This window comes from Calidris pugnax, unplaced genomic scaffold (assembly GCF_001431845.1).
Source record: "Calidris pugnax isolate Ruff unplaced genomic scaffold, ASM143184v1 scaffold32, whole genome shotgun sequence".
NCBI classification, from domain to species: domain Eukaryota; kingdom Metazoa; phylum Chordata; class Aves; order Charadriiformes; family Scolopacidae; genus Calidris; species Calidris pugnax.
This window is the reverse complement of record NW_015090783.1, coordinates 2,397,168-2,414,732: the sequence shown is the minus strand read 5'-3', so window position 1 is coordinate 2,414,732 and position 17,565 is coordinate 2,397,168. Positions and strand designations below refer to the sequence as shown.

At 39.6% G+C, this 17,565-nt stretch overlaps 2 protein-coding genes across 4 annotated transcripts; both read right to left on the bottom strand.

Annotated features, from left to right (window-relative positions):
• Positions 1-841: 841 nt before the first annotated feature.
• Positions 842-11,655, bottom strand: TCTN2 (tectonic family member 2). 2 transcript variants are annotated; one of them, XM_014960853.1, is made up of 18 exons: positions 11,342-11,654; positions 10,448-10,561; positions 10,096-10,169; positions 9,162-9,357; positions 8,852-8,952; positions 8,415-8,611; positions 8,056-8,179; positions 7,259-7,394; positions 6,572-6,637; positions 5,613-5,741; positions 5,272-5,349; positions 4,891-4,971; positions 4,471-4,582; positions 3,970-4,073; positions 3,439-3,595; positions 2,628-2,753; positions 1,958-2,046; positions 842-1,095 (listed from the first exon to the last, which is right to left on the bottom strand). In XM_014960853.1, the coding sequence occupies exons 1-18, from the start codon at positions 11,421-11,423 to the stop codon at positions 980-982; spliced, it is 2,082 nt and encodes a 693-aa protein (XP_014816339.1). In that variant the 5' UTR covers positions 11,424-11,654; the 3' UTR covers positions 842-979. The 2 variants fall into 2 exon arrangements, with proteins under 2 accessions (XP_014816339.1, XP_014816349.1); XM_014960863.1 differs by lacking the exon at positions 4,891-4,971 and having other exon boundaries at positions 11,342-11,655.
• Positions 11,656-11,840: 185 nt separating this feature from the next.
• GTF2H3 (general transcription factor IIH subunit 3) lies at positions 11,841-17,564 on the bottom strand. Of its 2 annotated transcripts, none has more exons than XM_014963872.1 (13): positions 17,507-17,564; positions 17,169-17,248; positions 16,715-16,824; positions 15,953-16,116; positions 15,640-15,702; positions 15,378-15,407; positions 14,537-14,565; positions 14,377-14,451; positions 13,797-13,850; positions 13,511-13,579; positions 13,249-13,384; positions 13,121-13,157; positions 11,841-13,037 (listed from the first exon to the last, which is right to left on the bottom strand). In XM_014963872.1, the coding sequence occupies exons 1-13, from the start codon at positions 17,514-17,516 to the stop codon at positions 12,968-12,970; spliced, it is 927 nt and encodes a 308-aa protein (XP_014819358.1). In that variant the 5' UTR covers positions 17,517-17,564; the 3' UTR covers positions 11,841-12,967. The 2 variants fall into 2 exon arrangements, with proteins under 2 accessions (XP_014819358.1, XP_014819367.1); XM_014963881.1 differs by having other exon boundaries at positions 16,715-16,821.
• Position 17,565: the final 1 nt, after the last annotated feature.

Below are 17,565 nucleotides of genomic sequence, written 5' to 3'. Positions count from 1 at the left end.
CCAACCGGCGGCGAGCGCGGAGCGGCTGCGCGGCCGGCACCCCCCCACACCGGGAGCGGCCTCCCGCCCGCCGCCCACCCCGGGGACGCGGGGCAGGAAAGCCACAGGGAAGGAGGTAAAGGAGGAGATACGTTACTAACGGAGTTGTAAGAGCCGAACCACCGAGCACCGCATGGGGTCTGCTGGGGAAAAGCGGGCTGTTTTCTGTGCCCCCTGTGGCCCAGCCCGGCTAATGGTGGCCAAAGAGTTAACCGGAAAAGAGAATTACAGATCGATAAGTTACAGATCAACCTCCCCACAGCTCCAAAAACAGCTGGGCGTGAGCGGTGAGCGGTTTGCTATGGAAGGGAACTGCCACCGTGACCCACTACGCCAGGGGAGGAGAACACGACAGGACAACAACAGTCCATCCATGAGGGCAACAACGGTCCGTCCGTAAGGACAACAGCAGCCCATCTGTGAGGACTGCAATGGTCCATCCATGAGGATGACCACGGTCTGTCTGTAAGGACAACGGCAGTCCATCCGCGAGGACTACAACAGTCCATCCGCGAGGACAACAGCAGCCCATCTGTGAGGACTACAATGGTCCATCCACAAGGATGACCAGGGTCTGTCCTTAAGGACAACAGCAGTCCATCCATGAGGATGACCGCGGTCTGTCCATAAAGACAACAGCAGTCTCTGAGGACAACCCCAGCCCCTCTGCAGCCTCGGGGCTGCCCTCCCCATGAGGGGGTGGTGCAGAGCCCACCCTGTGGGCATCAGCTCCACGCTCCTGCGCCCTAAACCCGAGCGATTAAAAGTAGATCTTTTTTAAATAACACAACCATTTCCTGTGTACCGTAAGAATATTCATTTTATGTGTCTTTATAAAGTTTATATAAAATGTCTACAAAGTCCAGGAATATTTATCCATACATTTTACCCAAAAGTACTTAAAATATTAACAAACGTTGTTCTCTTTACATCAATATTTTTAAACGAAGGAACTATTCCATAATTTAGAAAACCAAGGGTTACTCATCATTGCTGCAAGTAAAACAAGAAATGCCAATGACAGGCCTTTAGCAAGAGACTGGGAATATGGTTCTCCTGAAAAAAAGAAAAAAAAAAAAAGTAAAAAAAAAGTATTAGCATACAGGAGCTAAATTTTAGTTTACACAACAACGCAAAGTATATGCATAAAAAAAAAAAAAAAAGGAAAAAAAAAAGTATTAGCATACACGAGCTAAATTTTAGTTTACACAACAACCCAAAGTATATGCATAGCCTGAATAAAATAATGGAGCACAAAGCAAGGAATTAAGATGCTTCATACTTATAAAGCTTCATACTTGGTATAACTTTAGTTCCTGAAGTTGTGCAGATAATAAACACGGGCTGGTGCCTCTCTCCATGCAGCTCTTGGAACAGAGCGCAAATGCCTCCATGCCTTTTGAAAGGCCAGATAGTTAATCTACAGAGTCTCCCCCAAAACATAATCCAGCACAGTTTTACACAGAGGAAATCTTAAAATTATGTTTTACCAAAATGGCAATTTTTTACTGGAACTCACGTGGAAAACCAAAAGTGGCAAAGTGGGAAACACAGTCTCCCTCCACCCTTTGAGGGCGATGACACGCACTGACAAGGCTACAATTACAATAGGAAATGGAACCAGAATGCTGTCATGAAGTGATTTATTCTCCCTCCAAACTCTACAGGGGAGTGAAAAAGAATCTCTGCCAAACAGATATTCACAACATTTCCATCTTATCCACAAAGTCCACCTAGTAGTTATTTTTTCTACTAGTCTTGCTAAAAAATTAATGCATTATCAAGGAAAAAATTAAGACTAACAGAAATTTTAATTCCCTGCTACAAAACATTCTTTCAAACTAAACCCCACACATCTAATTACGTTTCAAAGAAATATGGCCAGTTCACAGCATTCCACACTGCTTATTGGTTTTACCTGTATAAAAGCGTGTCACTGGATAAAAAAGTTGTTGCCAGCACACATCATTTCGATTGCAGTCAAATTCTGTATAATTAATCTGAAATCTGAGAAAAAAAGGAAAACAACAGGTTTCTTAACTACAGGACCAGAGCGCCAGCAGAAGCGGAAAAAAACAGAGTGAAAAGGTGTCCAGGTTACAGGAAAAAACAAAACTAAACCAAACCACAAGCTTCTTGTTATTCTGAGGTTTTTTTTCTTTAATAACAACAGGACCCTCCACTCCATTTCTGACATTTTAAGTCAGATGTGTCTTTTTGTGATGAACGTTTTCAGACAATGGATAGTTTGGGAGCCTCACTCACCATCCCTTGTCCATTTTCAGACAATGGATAGTTTGGGAGCCTCACCATCCGTTGTCCACTCAAGTAACCACCACAGAAGCTTGTCTGCTAAAACCAAATGACAGCTTCCCAGGGTGATTTACAGCCCTTCATGTTCTTCTGGGGACATAGAAGAATTGAGACTCAATATTTACAGCCCTTCATGTTCTTCTGGGGACACAGAAGAATTGAGACTCAAATCTGTGAACCAGGCCTTCCTGCTCCACTAAACCAAAGTAACCTTTTGATCAATGCTATTCACATCTGCTTAACACAATGTGAAGTATCCATATTTTTAAAATTACCTTGTCAATGGAATGGGTGGCTGAGCTGGCACTTTAATAAACTGAACAGAAGCAGTGATAGGAAGAAAGCTGATGCTGTTTTCACAGATAAGCCCACACTGGAATTGCCATATGACCGTTGAGTAACTGTAAGAATATGCGTAACTATTACTTGAGGGCTGTAAACAGACATTTAGAGCCTAAACATAACCATGAAAGGACAAAATACGTGGTATTTAGGAGGTGGTTAATGATCTCTGGATTTTCAACACCATACAGGGAGAGAACTTGCAAAGTCTGGAAATGTGGTAACACGGAATAGAATCCCGTGTGATTGATTGGGATTGACTTGGGAGGAGGAAAAAAAAAAAAGAAAAAAAAAAGCATTTGTTAAGTGAAAATTGGGGCTTTCGGGAAATAATAAAGCATTTACCACAGCTCTCAAGAAAAGCTCTACATTGAGATAAGCCAAAACACAGACAATGTTATCACTTCCACCATGTGACAAGAATTTAAAACATTCTTCTGATGGAATGCCCTTCATATGCCAACTACTGGCAGCATCATAGATTTTATTTAATATTTCAGTGAATTAGAAAGACTATCTACAAGATTATCTACTGTTACCCATTACTATTTTTTTAATTATTATTTTCATTTCAGAGGGTAAAAGGCAAACCTGGTTGTGATCAAGGAATCTGGGGTGCAAATACAAACAAAAGGTGTGTAAAAAATTAGACATAACAAAATAACACTGTTTGTAAAATTTGTTCTGGATATGTTAGGTAAGCAAGCCTCAAAATGAAACATTTGTTTGTCAGATAGCCTCTACCTGATCTGCACAGCAAGAATCTCTCTCCAGGGAACCCCTTGTACTGCACCCACATCAGCAAAGATTATGCGAATATTCAGATTTGCAGGAATATCTGGACAAATGCCTTTTAAGTTTCCACTGCTCACATTGGTATCAGAATTAAATGGATCAAGACCTGTTGTGGAGAACAGAGTTATTTAAATGGAAATATGGTGGAGATCTTATATTTTCCATAATTATTGTCATAGTCCAGTAAAATACTGGTAACACACAGGAACACAGTAAAAAATACACGTAAAGAAAAGGAGTACTTTATCAACAAAGAACTAAAATATCAAGCCATATGTGTACTGGCTGACAGTAAAATGTGTGTTAGTGCAGCATCCATATACATATTGAGTTACATGCATGTGTGTACACATATATGGATGGATGGATCCAGACACACAGATCAATCTCTTTAGGCATTTGTAATTACAGTTTGGTTATTTTGAGATATTTATCATATGGGCATGTTTGGACTATAAACAATAACACAACCTCACTTACGTATAATTTCCACCCAGTCATTTAGATCACTGTAACTTGAATTCTCCCTCTTTCCAACGTGAGTAGCTTGTATTAATGAATTCAATTTCTCAGTTACATTTCCTCTGCAAAATAAGAATGTAAGATTACACAAAGAGTAAATCTGTACTGTCTACCACTCTGAGTTGCAATATTATTGTATCATAAGGTCAGTTTCCTCTAAAAGATGTTATAACAACAAAAACAAACTTGAACTATTGAACTATCTGTTGAATGGAAGAAATGGCAAAGCATTCCACTCCAACATAATCCTCATTGGAATACAGAGAGATCTAAGTGAAACCATTATTATTCATTTCCTTTTTTTACAAAAAAAGTGAAACTATCAACCACAGAAAGCTGAAATGCATGTATGATCATTTAAAAAGAAAGTAACAGTGCCGATAGTAGACACTTGTAGAGAATCATGTAATAAGCAACATGAGGGATGCAGGGGAAAACAATTCAACCTATGTAGCTCACCTTAAAAGGCTGCAATCTTCATTAATACCAACTTCTAGAAGGCACCCAGAGAATGAATCTAGTCCAAATAAAACTGGTGTAGAAGTTGCCAACGTACATAAACCTCTGCCAGCTATGAAATGAAAATACCTTACTTGAGCTTTCTTACATCAACCTTTCAATCTCTAGCTTTCAATTTTGTGCAAAAATACCAAACATTAGAATGCAAACCACCAAGTGGCGTAGTTCAAATATAGATACAAGTCCATTCAACCTAAGTTTTCCAAGAAAGCATTAGAGGATTAACTCACTGACTTTTAATAAAGGCTACGGAATAGTCTAGAAAAGTAAAAGTTAGAAGAGATTCTTAACCAAAATATGTTTTAAAAAAATCATTTTAGCATTAACGACAGTTGAAGTTGCAACCTCACAAGCCAGTACCTGGCTGCCAAATGTTTAGGCTTCCAAAAGTATCAGAAGCATTCATATTTGCAGCTTTCACTGGTTTTCCAACTTTGTAACCTAAACATAGATGGGTAAATCGTGAACATTGCATATGAATCTTTAAACAATAGCATTGAATAATAAATGTCATCAGTCTTGAAGAAACAGATGTTTCCGCTACAGTAGGAATATATTCACTTTAAAGAATCAATATCTATACAACAAAAGCCTAAGAACCAATCACCACTGTTACAAGACAGGAAGGTGGGGGCTAGCAACAAAGATGTATGAAAGAGATAATAATGATAATAATAATGATCTGTACAGTAACAATTTTTTTTATTTTCACTTTTACGAGGCAAAATAAAGTATTAATACCTGGATTCCCAAACAGTTCTGTTGCATTAGTACTCTTTAAACTTTGAAATTTGACTGTGAATCTCTGCGCCAGTATTTCTGGTAGAAGAAAAAAAATTATTTTTAAATATGTAAATTAGCAAAAAGTATGCTCTATGTAGGATACAAACTTCCATCCTTCATTAGTAACAGAAGACTCAAAATAATACAAATTAATGGAAATCAGCCCAATAAATCCTATTTCCAGAGTTCAGGGTGAAAATATTTTTAAGTAGTATTAGTAAATAAGAGATTCTATCACAGAATATCCATGCTGAAGGAAAAAAAGTAAATCAAAAACTGTAAAAGAAATTTCATGATACCTCCATCACATAAACTTCCGAGGACGACTGTGACATTTATTCGCTCTATGTTCTTGTCATTCCAAATGAATGTATAATGCTCTGCAAAAGTTACATTTTGACATAGAACCTCAGTAGCATAAAGGTTTTCTGGCAGAAGGAAAAAAAAAAAAGAAAAGCCATAATGAAAAGCACTGCTAATTAGAAAGCTGTGTTACTGTAGATGAAAAAGAACACAAAAAACTCCGGCAAAATTCTGAAAATTACAACATTCCTCTTTTTGATAATTTATTTTACTGTTTAAGTCCCATCTTATTAGGACAGTGTGAGAGTACAATCCCTCAGCTTATTAATATTTTAACATCAACAGTTCTAGGTCCTTTTATAGCTAAATCTCTCCTGAAGAACTGAGCATTGGGCTTTACATCACCAGCTGATGCACTGCTCTCAGGACTCCTGACTCCTTCCTCCCAGTGAGACACCACTGCCCAGAAAAACACATTAGTTTGAATTCCAGTAGTTCCATTTGTGCTGCATTACCCTCCCACTGACTGGGAACTCTTCTCCATCAAATAACTGCTTCATTGGCTGGAAAAGGCCCTTAAAAAGGCATGAGAGCTTTCAGAACAGAGATTTTTACATCTGCTTACAGTCTGCCCATCCCACTTCCATGTTCATCCTGGAGATTTTTTAAAGCATTCCTTATATCTTTGTTTATTTTATTATTATTATTTTTTCTTCTCAAAATTTACTTTTAATATAAGTTAAGGACTCAATTTCTTGACCAACTTTTAATGAAGATCATGTAAATTAAATATTTTCTGCTTTGCAGTAAGCCAAACAGTTTACTTTTGGGGTATTAGATAATATACAAGAGCCCTCCTAAGAACCACAGAAAGTGTTTTAGGCATCAAAATAATCTATTTCTTAGCTAGTCTGGGTTGGGTAAGAAACATATTTATTAAATGCAAGAGGCATACCACTGTCAGTGATGAATTTGCCCGTGTCAGTGACGGTTCTATAGATGACATTTTGTTGGATGAAGTCTGAGAATAAAAAACAAGCACTGCAGTAATCCTGCCTAATAAGGGAGACAGGCACACTGTTTTCACCTCCAAGATGCAGTCCTTGTTGTTATGAAAATTGAGTAGAAAATTATTTAGAAATTTATTTTTTATAAAGAACCAAGCAGTTTATGTATTTTGAGAGCACAGCTAATTGTCTTCATGCAGGCAATCACATTATCTCAAACTCCAGAAGGACACTTCATAAGTATATGCTTTTGTAATGCAGAAAGTAGCTACTTCTCACTAATTCTAAAATGATGATACTGCACTCCCTTGACAGAAAAAGGGCGCTGCAACAGTCTGAGAATAGAAAGTGGGAGAGATGCTGCTCTGTCATGCATAGTCATAACCAGTACAAGTCACTAGGAACAGGTGAATGTGAAATAAAGGCCAATTCCACTATTTTTCACATCCTAAATCTTGGGAAATAGCTGGAAGGTCATTAGAAACAGAAATAGAACATTCCCAAATGCTGCAATAGAGCTACCAGATAATGAAGACATCACATGTAGTTACTATGTCAACAGCGCTCTGGTATGTTCTGTTCTAGCAACTCTAAGAAACCTAATCCACATTTCTGTTAGGGTTTATGCAGCGTACCTCCAGCACCAGTGTTTATCTTCATGTCGTGGGGCAGTCCTTCCTTGTAAGATGCTAGATTGGTGAGGCATTTGACATCAAAGTCCTGAAGATAAGCTACAGGGGCATTTCCAACACACTGTCCAGCCATGGATCGCTGCAGGTAGTTCAACAGAAATAACTATGTTGGACCCTTTTCTAGCCTCTTGCTTTTAATTTTAAGACTATTTGTTAGTGAAATGCTCCAAGTATGTACTACAGCCATTTGACACTTTGACAAACAAATAACCTGATGCTATCAAAATACCTCAATCTGTAGCAAAAGAGAGGTTAAAGTTTAAAAAGCACAGCTTTCAAAACAGTTTCAATGTACAGGATGGCTTCATCCTAATTTGTCAAAATAATTATAACCAACAAATCTCTCTAAAATGCAAAAGGAATTAGAATAAAAGTACAACCAGACAACTAATATTCAAAAGGAAAAACAACAATAGTGCTCAGTAATGCAGCAGGAAAACCAAAAAATACAGAAATACGATAAGCCATAAACTATCAATTGGGATGCCAAACTTGATTTCACTTCTTAAAATAATTAAACCATTACCATTTGGGGGGATGGGCAGGCGGATCAGGAAGGATAATATTTACTTTTAATGATAGTTTTGTGGTGGGTTTGGGGGTTTTTTGTGAAAAATATATTCCACCACTTCACAACAGCAAGTCACAGAATCTGGTTACAATGCCACAAGGAGTGTGATGTAGGGAGAACATCAAACAAACCCAGAGGAACCAAAAGCTCCTAAACATGAAGCGATTACCTGGGGAATGGTAAAATACTCATTTTCTTCTGTCATAATTGGATCTCCTTCTCCATAACCGGTGAAAAGTCTCCCAGGAGAAGTTTGTAAAGGGATCTTAAATGAAGGAACTCTGGGTGTAGAACTGCAAACAAGTTTAAAAATTAAACAATTCTTTGCTCTGTACCTCACACAAATAATTATACATTTGCTTTTGTGTCCCATGTTCTCATATAGTACCAATGACATTTCTCCATTTGCACTTGAAGTTCACATCCTAAAACTCCGATTTCAAAATAACTTTCATTATAAAAACAGGTTACATTTTTGGTAGCATGCCTAATGCGTGTGTTGGTAAAATAAACTTTCTTAAGACTTACGTAGAGCCATGATAAAAGTAGCCAAGAAATGGTGTATTGTTAAGAGAGGACTGTACACAGAGGAAGGGAAACCAATCCGGGATATATTCCATTGACTGAGAAGAGCACAGCTGATCAAAAGGTGGGTTTACATCCCCACCAAACACTCCAGTGAAACATGATTCATTGAATAACTGCTTCAAGTCTGGGGTACATTCCTGGAAGGGAAAAGAATGCTCACTTTTTAGCACAGTAAATGCATTACCATAGGCACTATAACTATATGAAACCAATTTTTTAGAGAGGTCATATTTACTACTGGAAATACTGAAAAATCCAAATAAGCCCTCTAGCCCCATCTAGTCTAAAGCAATTGGTACCTCTCTCATGTCCCAGACAATAGAACAAGCCTAGAAATTTTGATAACACTTAATCAAAGTTTAATATGAAATAAGTACCGAATCACAGCAACAGCGAACATCACAAGCCTCAGCTGTCAAATCACAAGGACAAGAGCCCAATGGCTGAAACGCCTGGTTTGGGATGATAGTTGCATTTTCTGTAAAAGAATTTAAAACAAACAAACAAAAAAATCAGATTAAATGGACTGGAATCCATGCACATTGCATTTTATTCTTTTTTAAAATTTCATTAATGATTATTCAGTATCTCTTATTGCTGCCCAAATCCCAATTTTTATTTTTTCATATATAAGAGGAAAAGACCAGCCCACATGCCTTTTCTTCTTTAGCATAACTAAACACTTACCTGACACATTTCCTGTAAAAGAGGAGTTGGCATATATTTCAGCTTGAATCAGGAGATGGGCCAACATCACTGAATCATGGCAAGCTGAAACCTGAAGTGTTTCAACCACGCAGAGAGGTGTTGTGCAGCAGTCAGTGGCATTGGGCAAACACAACTCCAGATTTCTAGTCAGGCTTACTGTCACTCTGGAAGCATTCTGAAAAAATGCAAAATAAAGTCTGATAGTTTTGACAGCTGTATTAACTTACTCTTATTTATACCATTCATCAGCTTCTGAAAGAGAAGTTTCAGTACCATCCACTGTACAATACAATGATATTCATATATGAAATCAGGCATTTGTCGAGAGTGGAATGACAAAGGGTCTGCTACCAAAATATGCAAATACAAGGAGGATATGAACTGTGCACAGGACATTTTAAGGTACGCACACAGATTAAGTTACCTCAGAAATGCCATGCACATTTCTAAAGAAAAGAACAACTACCAAAAGTGAATTTCAGTTTTTACAGCTAACTTCAGCAGAATGACTGCAGAGTTGATAAACCCCCTAAGGAATTCTGTAAAACATAAACATAACACTGAAGGCAAAGCTAATAAATACAGATGTTTTAGAGCTCATGCCCTATAAAAGCACCCCTTTTGTTTCATTTAGCTCCTTCCAGCAAATCTGAAACACTCTCAAATGCTACAGCCAGCCAGGAAGTACAGGCAGTTCTGGAGAGCCGGAGCAGAAGACAGAACCAGTGTCAAAGCTGCACCTCAGCAAACCCCAGCAAAGGCATCCACACAAAGGGATATGTCAAGGAAAAAAGGCAAGGGCAAGACATTAAAACTAGGCTGTTAATACATAAACATTTTGCTAGTATTTCATTAGCCCTTAATATATGACAGTTCGATCCTTCCCATTTTGAAGAATCAGTATTTTACATACCGTACCAGGTGTTACAGTCAAATTCCAATCACCAGCTCTTTTACTTCCACTGCAATTTGTAAATTGCAATTTTCCTGTATCAAAATGAAAATTTAAAAAGTATTCTGCTGTCATTGAGAAAAGACTAGAAAATTAGAAATACATTTAAACTCCTTTTGTACCTTCAAGTAGGCATACCCTCAGGCCCAGCTGACAAGGAGGCTTAATCAGCAGAAACCTTTTGGAGATCCTATTTCAGTAACATGAAGCACATTACTGTTTCTCCAGTAATTTTAGTGGCAGAAAAAATATTCAGAATTCAAACATATTTATTTACATGCTATTTGGAAAAGAAAAATTGAAGTGTTCTTACCTGTCTCTTCATCTACAGAACTTAAGACTATAGAAAAATTAACTCCAGAAGAATTTCCCAGAAAAAACGAATTTACTCTGGGCCCTGACATATGGATAAATGAAGGCTGAAAGACTGAAAAAAAAAGAAAAAACAAGTCTTAACACATGGAAGAAGTTAACATCTGTAAGACAATATTTAGGAATTGCACTTGGGCTAGATTCCTATACTTTAAGTTGGCACAAATAGAACAAAAAAAGTCTCCTGATGCCTAGGATTGTATTTATATTCTCACAAAGTGCTAGAGCAGTGGGTTCACCGTAGTTTTCTATACTTCAAGTTTTCATTTGTCAAGATGTGTAGTGAACACCCAGCAGTACAACAACATTAAGGCAGAAGAATGCAGCACTTACTGGCCCATGCAGATACTACTCAAGTCCGGCAACAACATATTTAGCATTTCTCGCTGACTTCAGGTCACGCTTTTTTGTAGTATCGGGGGTGTAGCACTACCTGTGATCCAGTAATTGCAGACTGCCTTCAGCACACGGGTGTAGTTTCAAGTTTAGGGCTCCAAGTCAGGAGTTTCACTAGAATTTTCTTTACAGACTTTACCAATGTTGAAAGATCCAACAGCAGCAGCTCCACCTTCCCTCCTCCGAATCTCCTCCAGCACCTTCGGCTTGGGCTACTAAAGCCCCACGACCTCCTTGTCCCGGGGACACCCACACCATCCCTCGGGCCTCCCCTCACGCCGACCCGGGCAGCCCCACCGTTGTCCCGTCAGGGAAGGTCCCGCCACAGGCCGACCCCCTCCTTCCCCTCACCCCCGGCCGCCCTTTTAGCCCCCTTCCCTCAGCCGCCTCGCCCCTCGGAGGCCGCCTTCTATGGCGGCCCCTGAAGCTCTCCACCCACCGGGGTGCCAAGCCCGCTGCCCGGGGCAAGGTGCCGCCAGCAGCAGCAGCAGCAGCAGCGTCCCGAGGAAAGCAGCCGCCATTGCCTTTACGGAGTGCCGCGCCGCGGAGCCGGCTGCCGCCCGGCCGCCATCTTGGGCGCCAGCGCGGCGCCATGGCAACGGGAAGGGGCGGGAAGCGCCGGCGGCGGCGCGGCTTCCTGACGGGGGAAGGGGACCGGGGACCGCAGAGGGCCACCGGCGGGCGGTCACAGAGCCCGGCGGGGCCGCCTCACGTCCCCCTTCGCCCGGGAGCGACCGCACAGCCGAAAGCGGCATCAACCAAAGCAGCCCCGACCAAGTCCGACCCTCATCTCCCCCCCTCACTCCACACAGGCCGCCTCCTCCCTCAGGCACCGCATCCTCGGGCGGGTAGCGCCGTTACACTTTCACGCAATAAAAATCGCAACAAAGCCGTGTAGCTCACCCCTAAAAACATCTCTTATTACAGCAATACCTAACCACATTCGAAAAAGCTTTTATTACAAACGTTGTATACAAAGTAAATTATAAATACAGCCTTCAAACAAAATGGCTTTTGGCAACCAAGCCAGTAAAAGACTGGCACTTACTACAACTGTTACACGGACAAAAACCCGATGCAATTATCAAGACACAGCATAAATTCCTGTATATGCCTTGGGATAAAAAAAAAAAATTGTCTTTTTTTATGTGGGAAACAATTACTCTCTGTATTCACACATCAGTAACACCAGTCACTAGTAAAAACACCAAATTATACAGTAACCTTTTAAAAGGGAGAGATTATTTTTTTGTTTGTTTGAACCAAAGCTATGTTCAGAAGTCCACAGCGTATCCTGACATAACCTGACATAAAAAACACCGATCCAAAAGCATGTGTGCCTGCCGTCATATAACATAGAATTATTTTTTTCATTTCAAAATACAACCTTAAGGACTAACCAGCTAGTTCACATTTATTGAACTTATTTTAAACAAAGGCAGACCTTTTTATTCATGAATTAAGAGATACCCAATTGAGATAGAAATACCATACAGACAGTACACTCAAAGGAATATGAACACAGGTAAGTGCACATTCTAGGGAATTAGCACTTTTTAAAAAATAAAAAAGTGGTTTCTAAGCCATCTTGAAAATATTGGTGTTTTATTTTTCAAACTGATGCTCTTTCAGTCCAATCCAAAAATTGCTAGCAAAACCTAGCAAGAAGTTGAAGTCCCTGAATAACATAGTGCTGTGGTTCTGATCCTCCACACCAGAAACAGTCATTCTTACCTTTACACCAGCATTATAAAAAGAATCAGAGCTTTCTCATCTTTGAAAATAACTTGGAAGTGTGAGACGTTGCAGTGCCCAAACATCTGCTTCACAGCATCTGTCTCTTAACAGGCTGTAAATTCTGGAACAGCACAGGCCACAGGGTAATACAGTGATTGTTACTTAAAGGGCTGTGTAGAAAACATAGGATTTAAATATTTATCCCTTAAGAAACAAGTAGTAACACTGTTACAGTTCTCTTTCATAGCCAATAAAAAGGGCCATCAGTTTCTCAAATATATCCCATTTCATGGAATTACTGGAGGAGGTATGATGTAGTGACATAAAGTTACACAGCTAACTTTAATTTCTTCTTCTTAGCTTTCATGACAGGTGGCAACGATATTTTGAAAGCAGTCCTGAAACAACATTAAAAAGGAACTGTCAGATACACTCAACATACCCCACACACCCACAAGAAGAAACAAGAAGAAACACTTACTCGCATGTGCTACAAATTGGACTGAAGTTGCAGAATACTGGAAAATAAAATAATTTGCTTTCACTAAAATCGTTCATTTGAACATAAGAAATGAACATAAGAGACTCCATAAATATTTATACACTTACTTGACAAGCACACAGAGCACACATAACCAATTTCAATGAGATTTCGGTGGCAGAAACATGCAGCTCTGTAGTCAACGTGAATAGGAGGCGGAAGGACAAGCTGTGATCTCTGCTCTTGATCGGGGAGAAATACCCACTGCATGAATAAAGAAAAATACTTTGCAAATTAGAATGGTGCTGCTGTGTCACCTTGTCAATGAAGCCAGTAAGAATTCACGTCTGACAGAGAAAAAACACTGACGTGGTTTTCCTAATGACTTACCAACAAATACTGCAGAAGGGATGGCATGTGGGGCACTTTCAAATATATGCCGCCCGTAATGTCACAAGCCTGGAAAGCAGAAAGCATGATCAGATTGTCATGGTTTATGAAACTAACGGGATGTTTAAAATATCCACATACTGCTCAAGGCCTGCATGGTGGAACTGTCAGTGTTGGAAACCACTCTTGAAATAAAGGCAAGAACAGCTTAAGAACATGGCAAACCATATAGCATGAAGTATCTACAAATAAATGTAAACAGCAAATAAGAACAAGGAGTCTGTACCTGTTGCAGAAGACCTGAATCAGAGTCCAAGACACAGGCATCAATCAAAATACTCTGCAAGAGATGAAACACATGAAAACCAAATTCAGCTACAACCAATGCAGCTTCATCAGTGTTATTATCATTATCTGTTTCTGCTATAAATACACTCCATATATAAATGCATGTGCAGCTGCAGGAGCACCACAGCCATAGGGAAGCTCTTTCACTTGATCAGAACACAAAACCAAATTTCCAGCACCTCCCTTCTAACACATGGTAATAGAAGAACTATCATCAAAGCTACCTTGTACACGTTACCCACAAGGAGGGACAAAAGGCTACTATCTGTACTACTACACTAATCTTTAATTAATCTAGCAAACCATTTATGTTAAGATTTAGTGATATGGATCCGAGTTGGGGTTTTGGTTTTTGGTTTTTTTTTTTAAAAAAAAACCTTGGTTACCACCTTTCACTCTGGCCATCATAGACTTCACTTCAAGGAGTCTTTAACTAGATCATGAGAGAAATGAACAAACTCGTCATCTTTGCACATTAATAAAAGGTAATATCTATAAAAACGAAATGCCAGCTTCACCTGTTTCTGTGCTGCAAAGATCACATTCATGAAATTCATATATTGCAATGCACTGTCTTCTGCAGCTTTTATGACCTAAATAAAGCAATTCAGACTTGTTAGTTTACATAGTATCACCAGACTTCAAAACTAAAAGAAAAGTGACAGCAAAAGTTCTCACCAAAATCCTTGATTTCATTTCTTGATTGGCTACGTATTGAAAAGAAAAAGAAATATATGAGTACATTGCTTCTATCAATCACCTGTAGTTTTGCCCTTGTAATTCTGTAGTCTAGTATCTAGTATCACAGATGTTAGATATCTCACATCTCAGTTAAAATACGTATATGAGCTGTGTCCCAGTGGCACAGAGAGCAGCAGGAATATTTGGCAAGTATCTGTAGACTAATTCAGACTTGTGAAAATAGACCCATTTAATTTATTGTCCAAAAGCAGTTAGATGTTAATCAGGAAAGAAACGTTCAACATTGTTAATTACCAGCTCACTGCTTGAAACACGCATCTCAAGTTATATGGTATTTCTCATTTATTAAAGTGATCTGAAATATATAGTTGATTCTAGTCCAATCTGCTCCTTGCAAACTATTTGCACAAATAGCACTTTTTCCAATTATAGTAGTCATAAGAGGAAGACCAAAACTGAGTAAGAAATTCAACTATCAGCACAGCTCTGCAGGTGGTCCCTTTGGAGGAGGATCTGTGCATTTTGTGACTTTGAAAAAGTTCCTCTCAACCTCCAGTTACTCTAAAGAGATTCCACTTTCAGTTTTCCTCTTTTCACTTACATGCAAGAGAAAATCAGAATAAGAATGTAGACTAATGATCAAGTCCTTTACTTCTAATCATCACCAAGACCTAGTTTAAACTGAGCAACTTCAAATGATTGGGATAAACCTGTACCTATTATTGCCAGTTTTGGAAATGGCCATGTACATATGCATTTACATCTGTTATTCTGATTCAAACATTTACGTAGGTACTCAGAACAGAGCGGGCATTACCTTTTACCTCTTTGCTCATCTTGTTGATATCTACATTGGCTGACATTAAGGAATCTACATTCTGCTCGTATCCGTACCACGCATTCACCACCTCACCCAACACACATCTTAATACACCACGACAGTTATTAGGCAAACATTTCAGTTTTGAGAATTATGACAGAACAGTAATAGTAAAACCTATTTTGAGCATGATTAATACTATAAGAAACAGTATTCAAAATACATAAAGGCTTTGAAGATTCTGTGATCAAAAGGATACAACAAAGTGCCTTAGCAAGTGATCCTGCTAACAGAGTTTCTGTTTGCTGGCCCTTCATGTCAGCTGCAATACAAGAAAAGTTGCAAAAGTTACTTTTATATATAAAAGCTGAGCCTGACTATAACAAACACTACAAGTTTTATCTTTGTAAATAGTATTAATGCAGAGGCCTGAAGTGTCAAGCACAATAAACTGATCTACTTTAAACATATTAAAATTCACATTATCAAAATAAAGGAAATTCCTACAATGCCTTGAAAGTTCAAGTGTTTTGCAATTCTGTATATTAAGCCTAGAATTTTCTTTTCCTTACTTTTTGTCATGAGGTCTTTAATCTCTTCTGCAATTGCATCATTTATTGCTGTTAACAATTCGTATTTTCCATCCTTGCTGCCAGAGCAATTGGCTTCCACGGAGCTACTGCCATCTCCAAAGAGATCTGCAACAGCCCAACACTTCCCAGGGTACAAGAAACGGCTGAAACAGGAAAGACAAAGGATTCATATTTTGCCTTTAACACTGTAAGAAAAAAAATGCCATACACTAATCAGCTGTAGACAGTAATACTCTGAAGTAGAATTTCAAATAACTTTAATCCTTTAGAAATTAAAGAGACTATATAAGTCAGGAAATCTTCAAATCCAAAATGGAGCAAAACCCACATTCTCCTCCCCTCTTTCAAAACACATTTTAAGAGAACTGGCCAACAGACACCACACATGTGCTTCGGGGTAGATCCTGAGACTCACAAGTGTCTGCGGAAAACTATCCACTGAACAGGAAACTTCTGCCACTTGCACTATCCTGCTTGCTGTGTCTCTACCATCCCCTCTCCCCACATATTTGTAAGTTAAAGTCTATTTGAATCTTCCTTCTGTCTTACAAGCCTTTTTGTTGTTTTGTGTCATACACTAAGTCAGATCATTTCTCTCCTACACAGTTTTAGTTAATTTCTCTTCTTAAGACGACACTATGTTATACATTGTAAACCTGGCTTCAGTTATATACTTCAGTCCAACAAATTGGGAGATAGATACAGGAAAGTGCACTTTACACAATTTAGAAACAACTATACCTTTCTTGTGTGTGACTTGCTATTACAGCGAGCTTGTTGGTACGATTCATAAATAAGTGTGAATTTCCCAGTACCATCACTGCATCCATGCATTTTGATAGGGTGAACTGCTAGGAAAAAAGAATAAAGTCAATATAGCACCATAACTTTTATGGTCAAGTAATTCAGAAGAAATCCCTCAAGTAACTGCAGTTAAAGAACTTGAGTTTTAAGATGCCAAAAGAACTTCCTTTCTTAATGGGGAGCATTTAGGAAAAAAATTTTGAAAAATACACAATGCTGAGTTGCTATTTTAAAAAGAGTGTTCTAAAATCTGTTATAACCGCTTTCACAGACAATTTTAGCATAGCTCTGAGATCAAAAGCTCATCCCACCTGTTGCCTAAAGATTTAAACAAACTAAATGATTTCCTTCAGAAACCTCCCTCAGAAGTACCGAGGCCCAGAGGCCGTACCTCAGCTTCCCCTTGCGCCCTCTTCCCCCACCAGATCGGGTTGGTGTCGATGACGATGACCAGCAGGTTCAGCTCGTCCTCTGAAAAAGCCACAAGACGCCAGGGTCACCCCAGGCCCCCTGCAAGGGCCGAGCGGCACCGGCGGAAGGTCCCCGAGCAGAGGGGGTCACCCGGGAGCGCTGGCAGCTCGGCAGAGCCCAGCCCGCGGCGGGGACACGGGGAACCGACCACCACAGCGGCCCGGCCCGGCCCGACCCAGCCCGGTTCGGCTCGGCCCAGCCCGGCCGAGGGCCGAAGCCCGCCAGACACCGGCGTCTCTCCCTCCCCCGCCGCCTCACCCGCGCTCATTGCACCGGCTAGAGGTGCCGGTCGTTCCCGGCGCCTGGAAATGACGCCA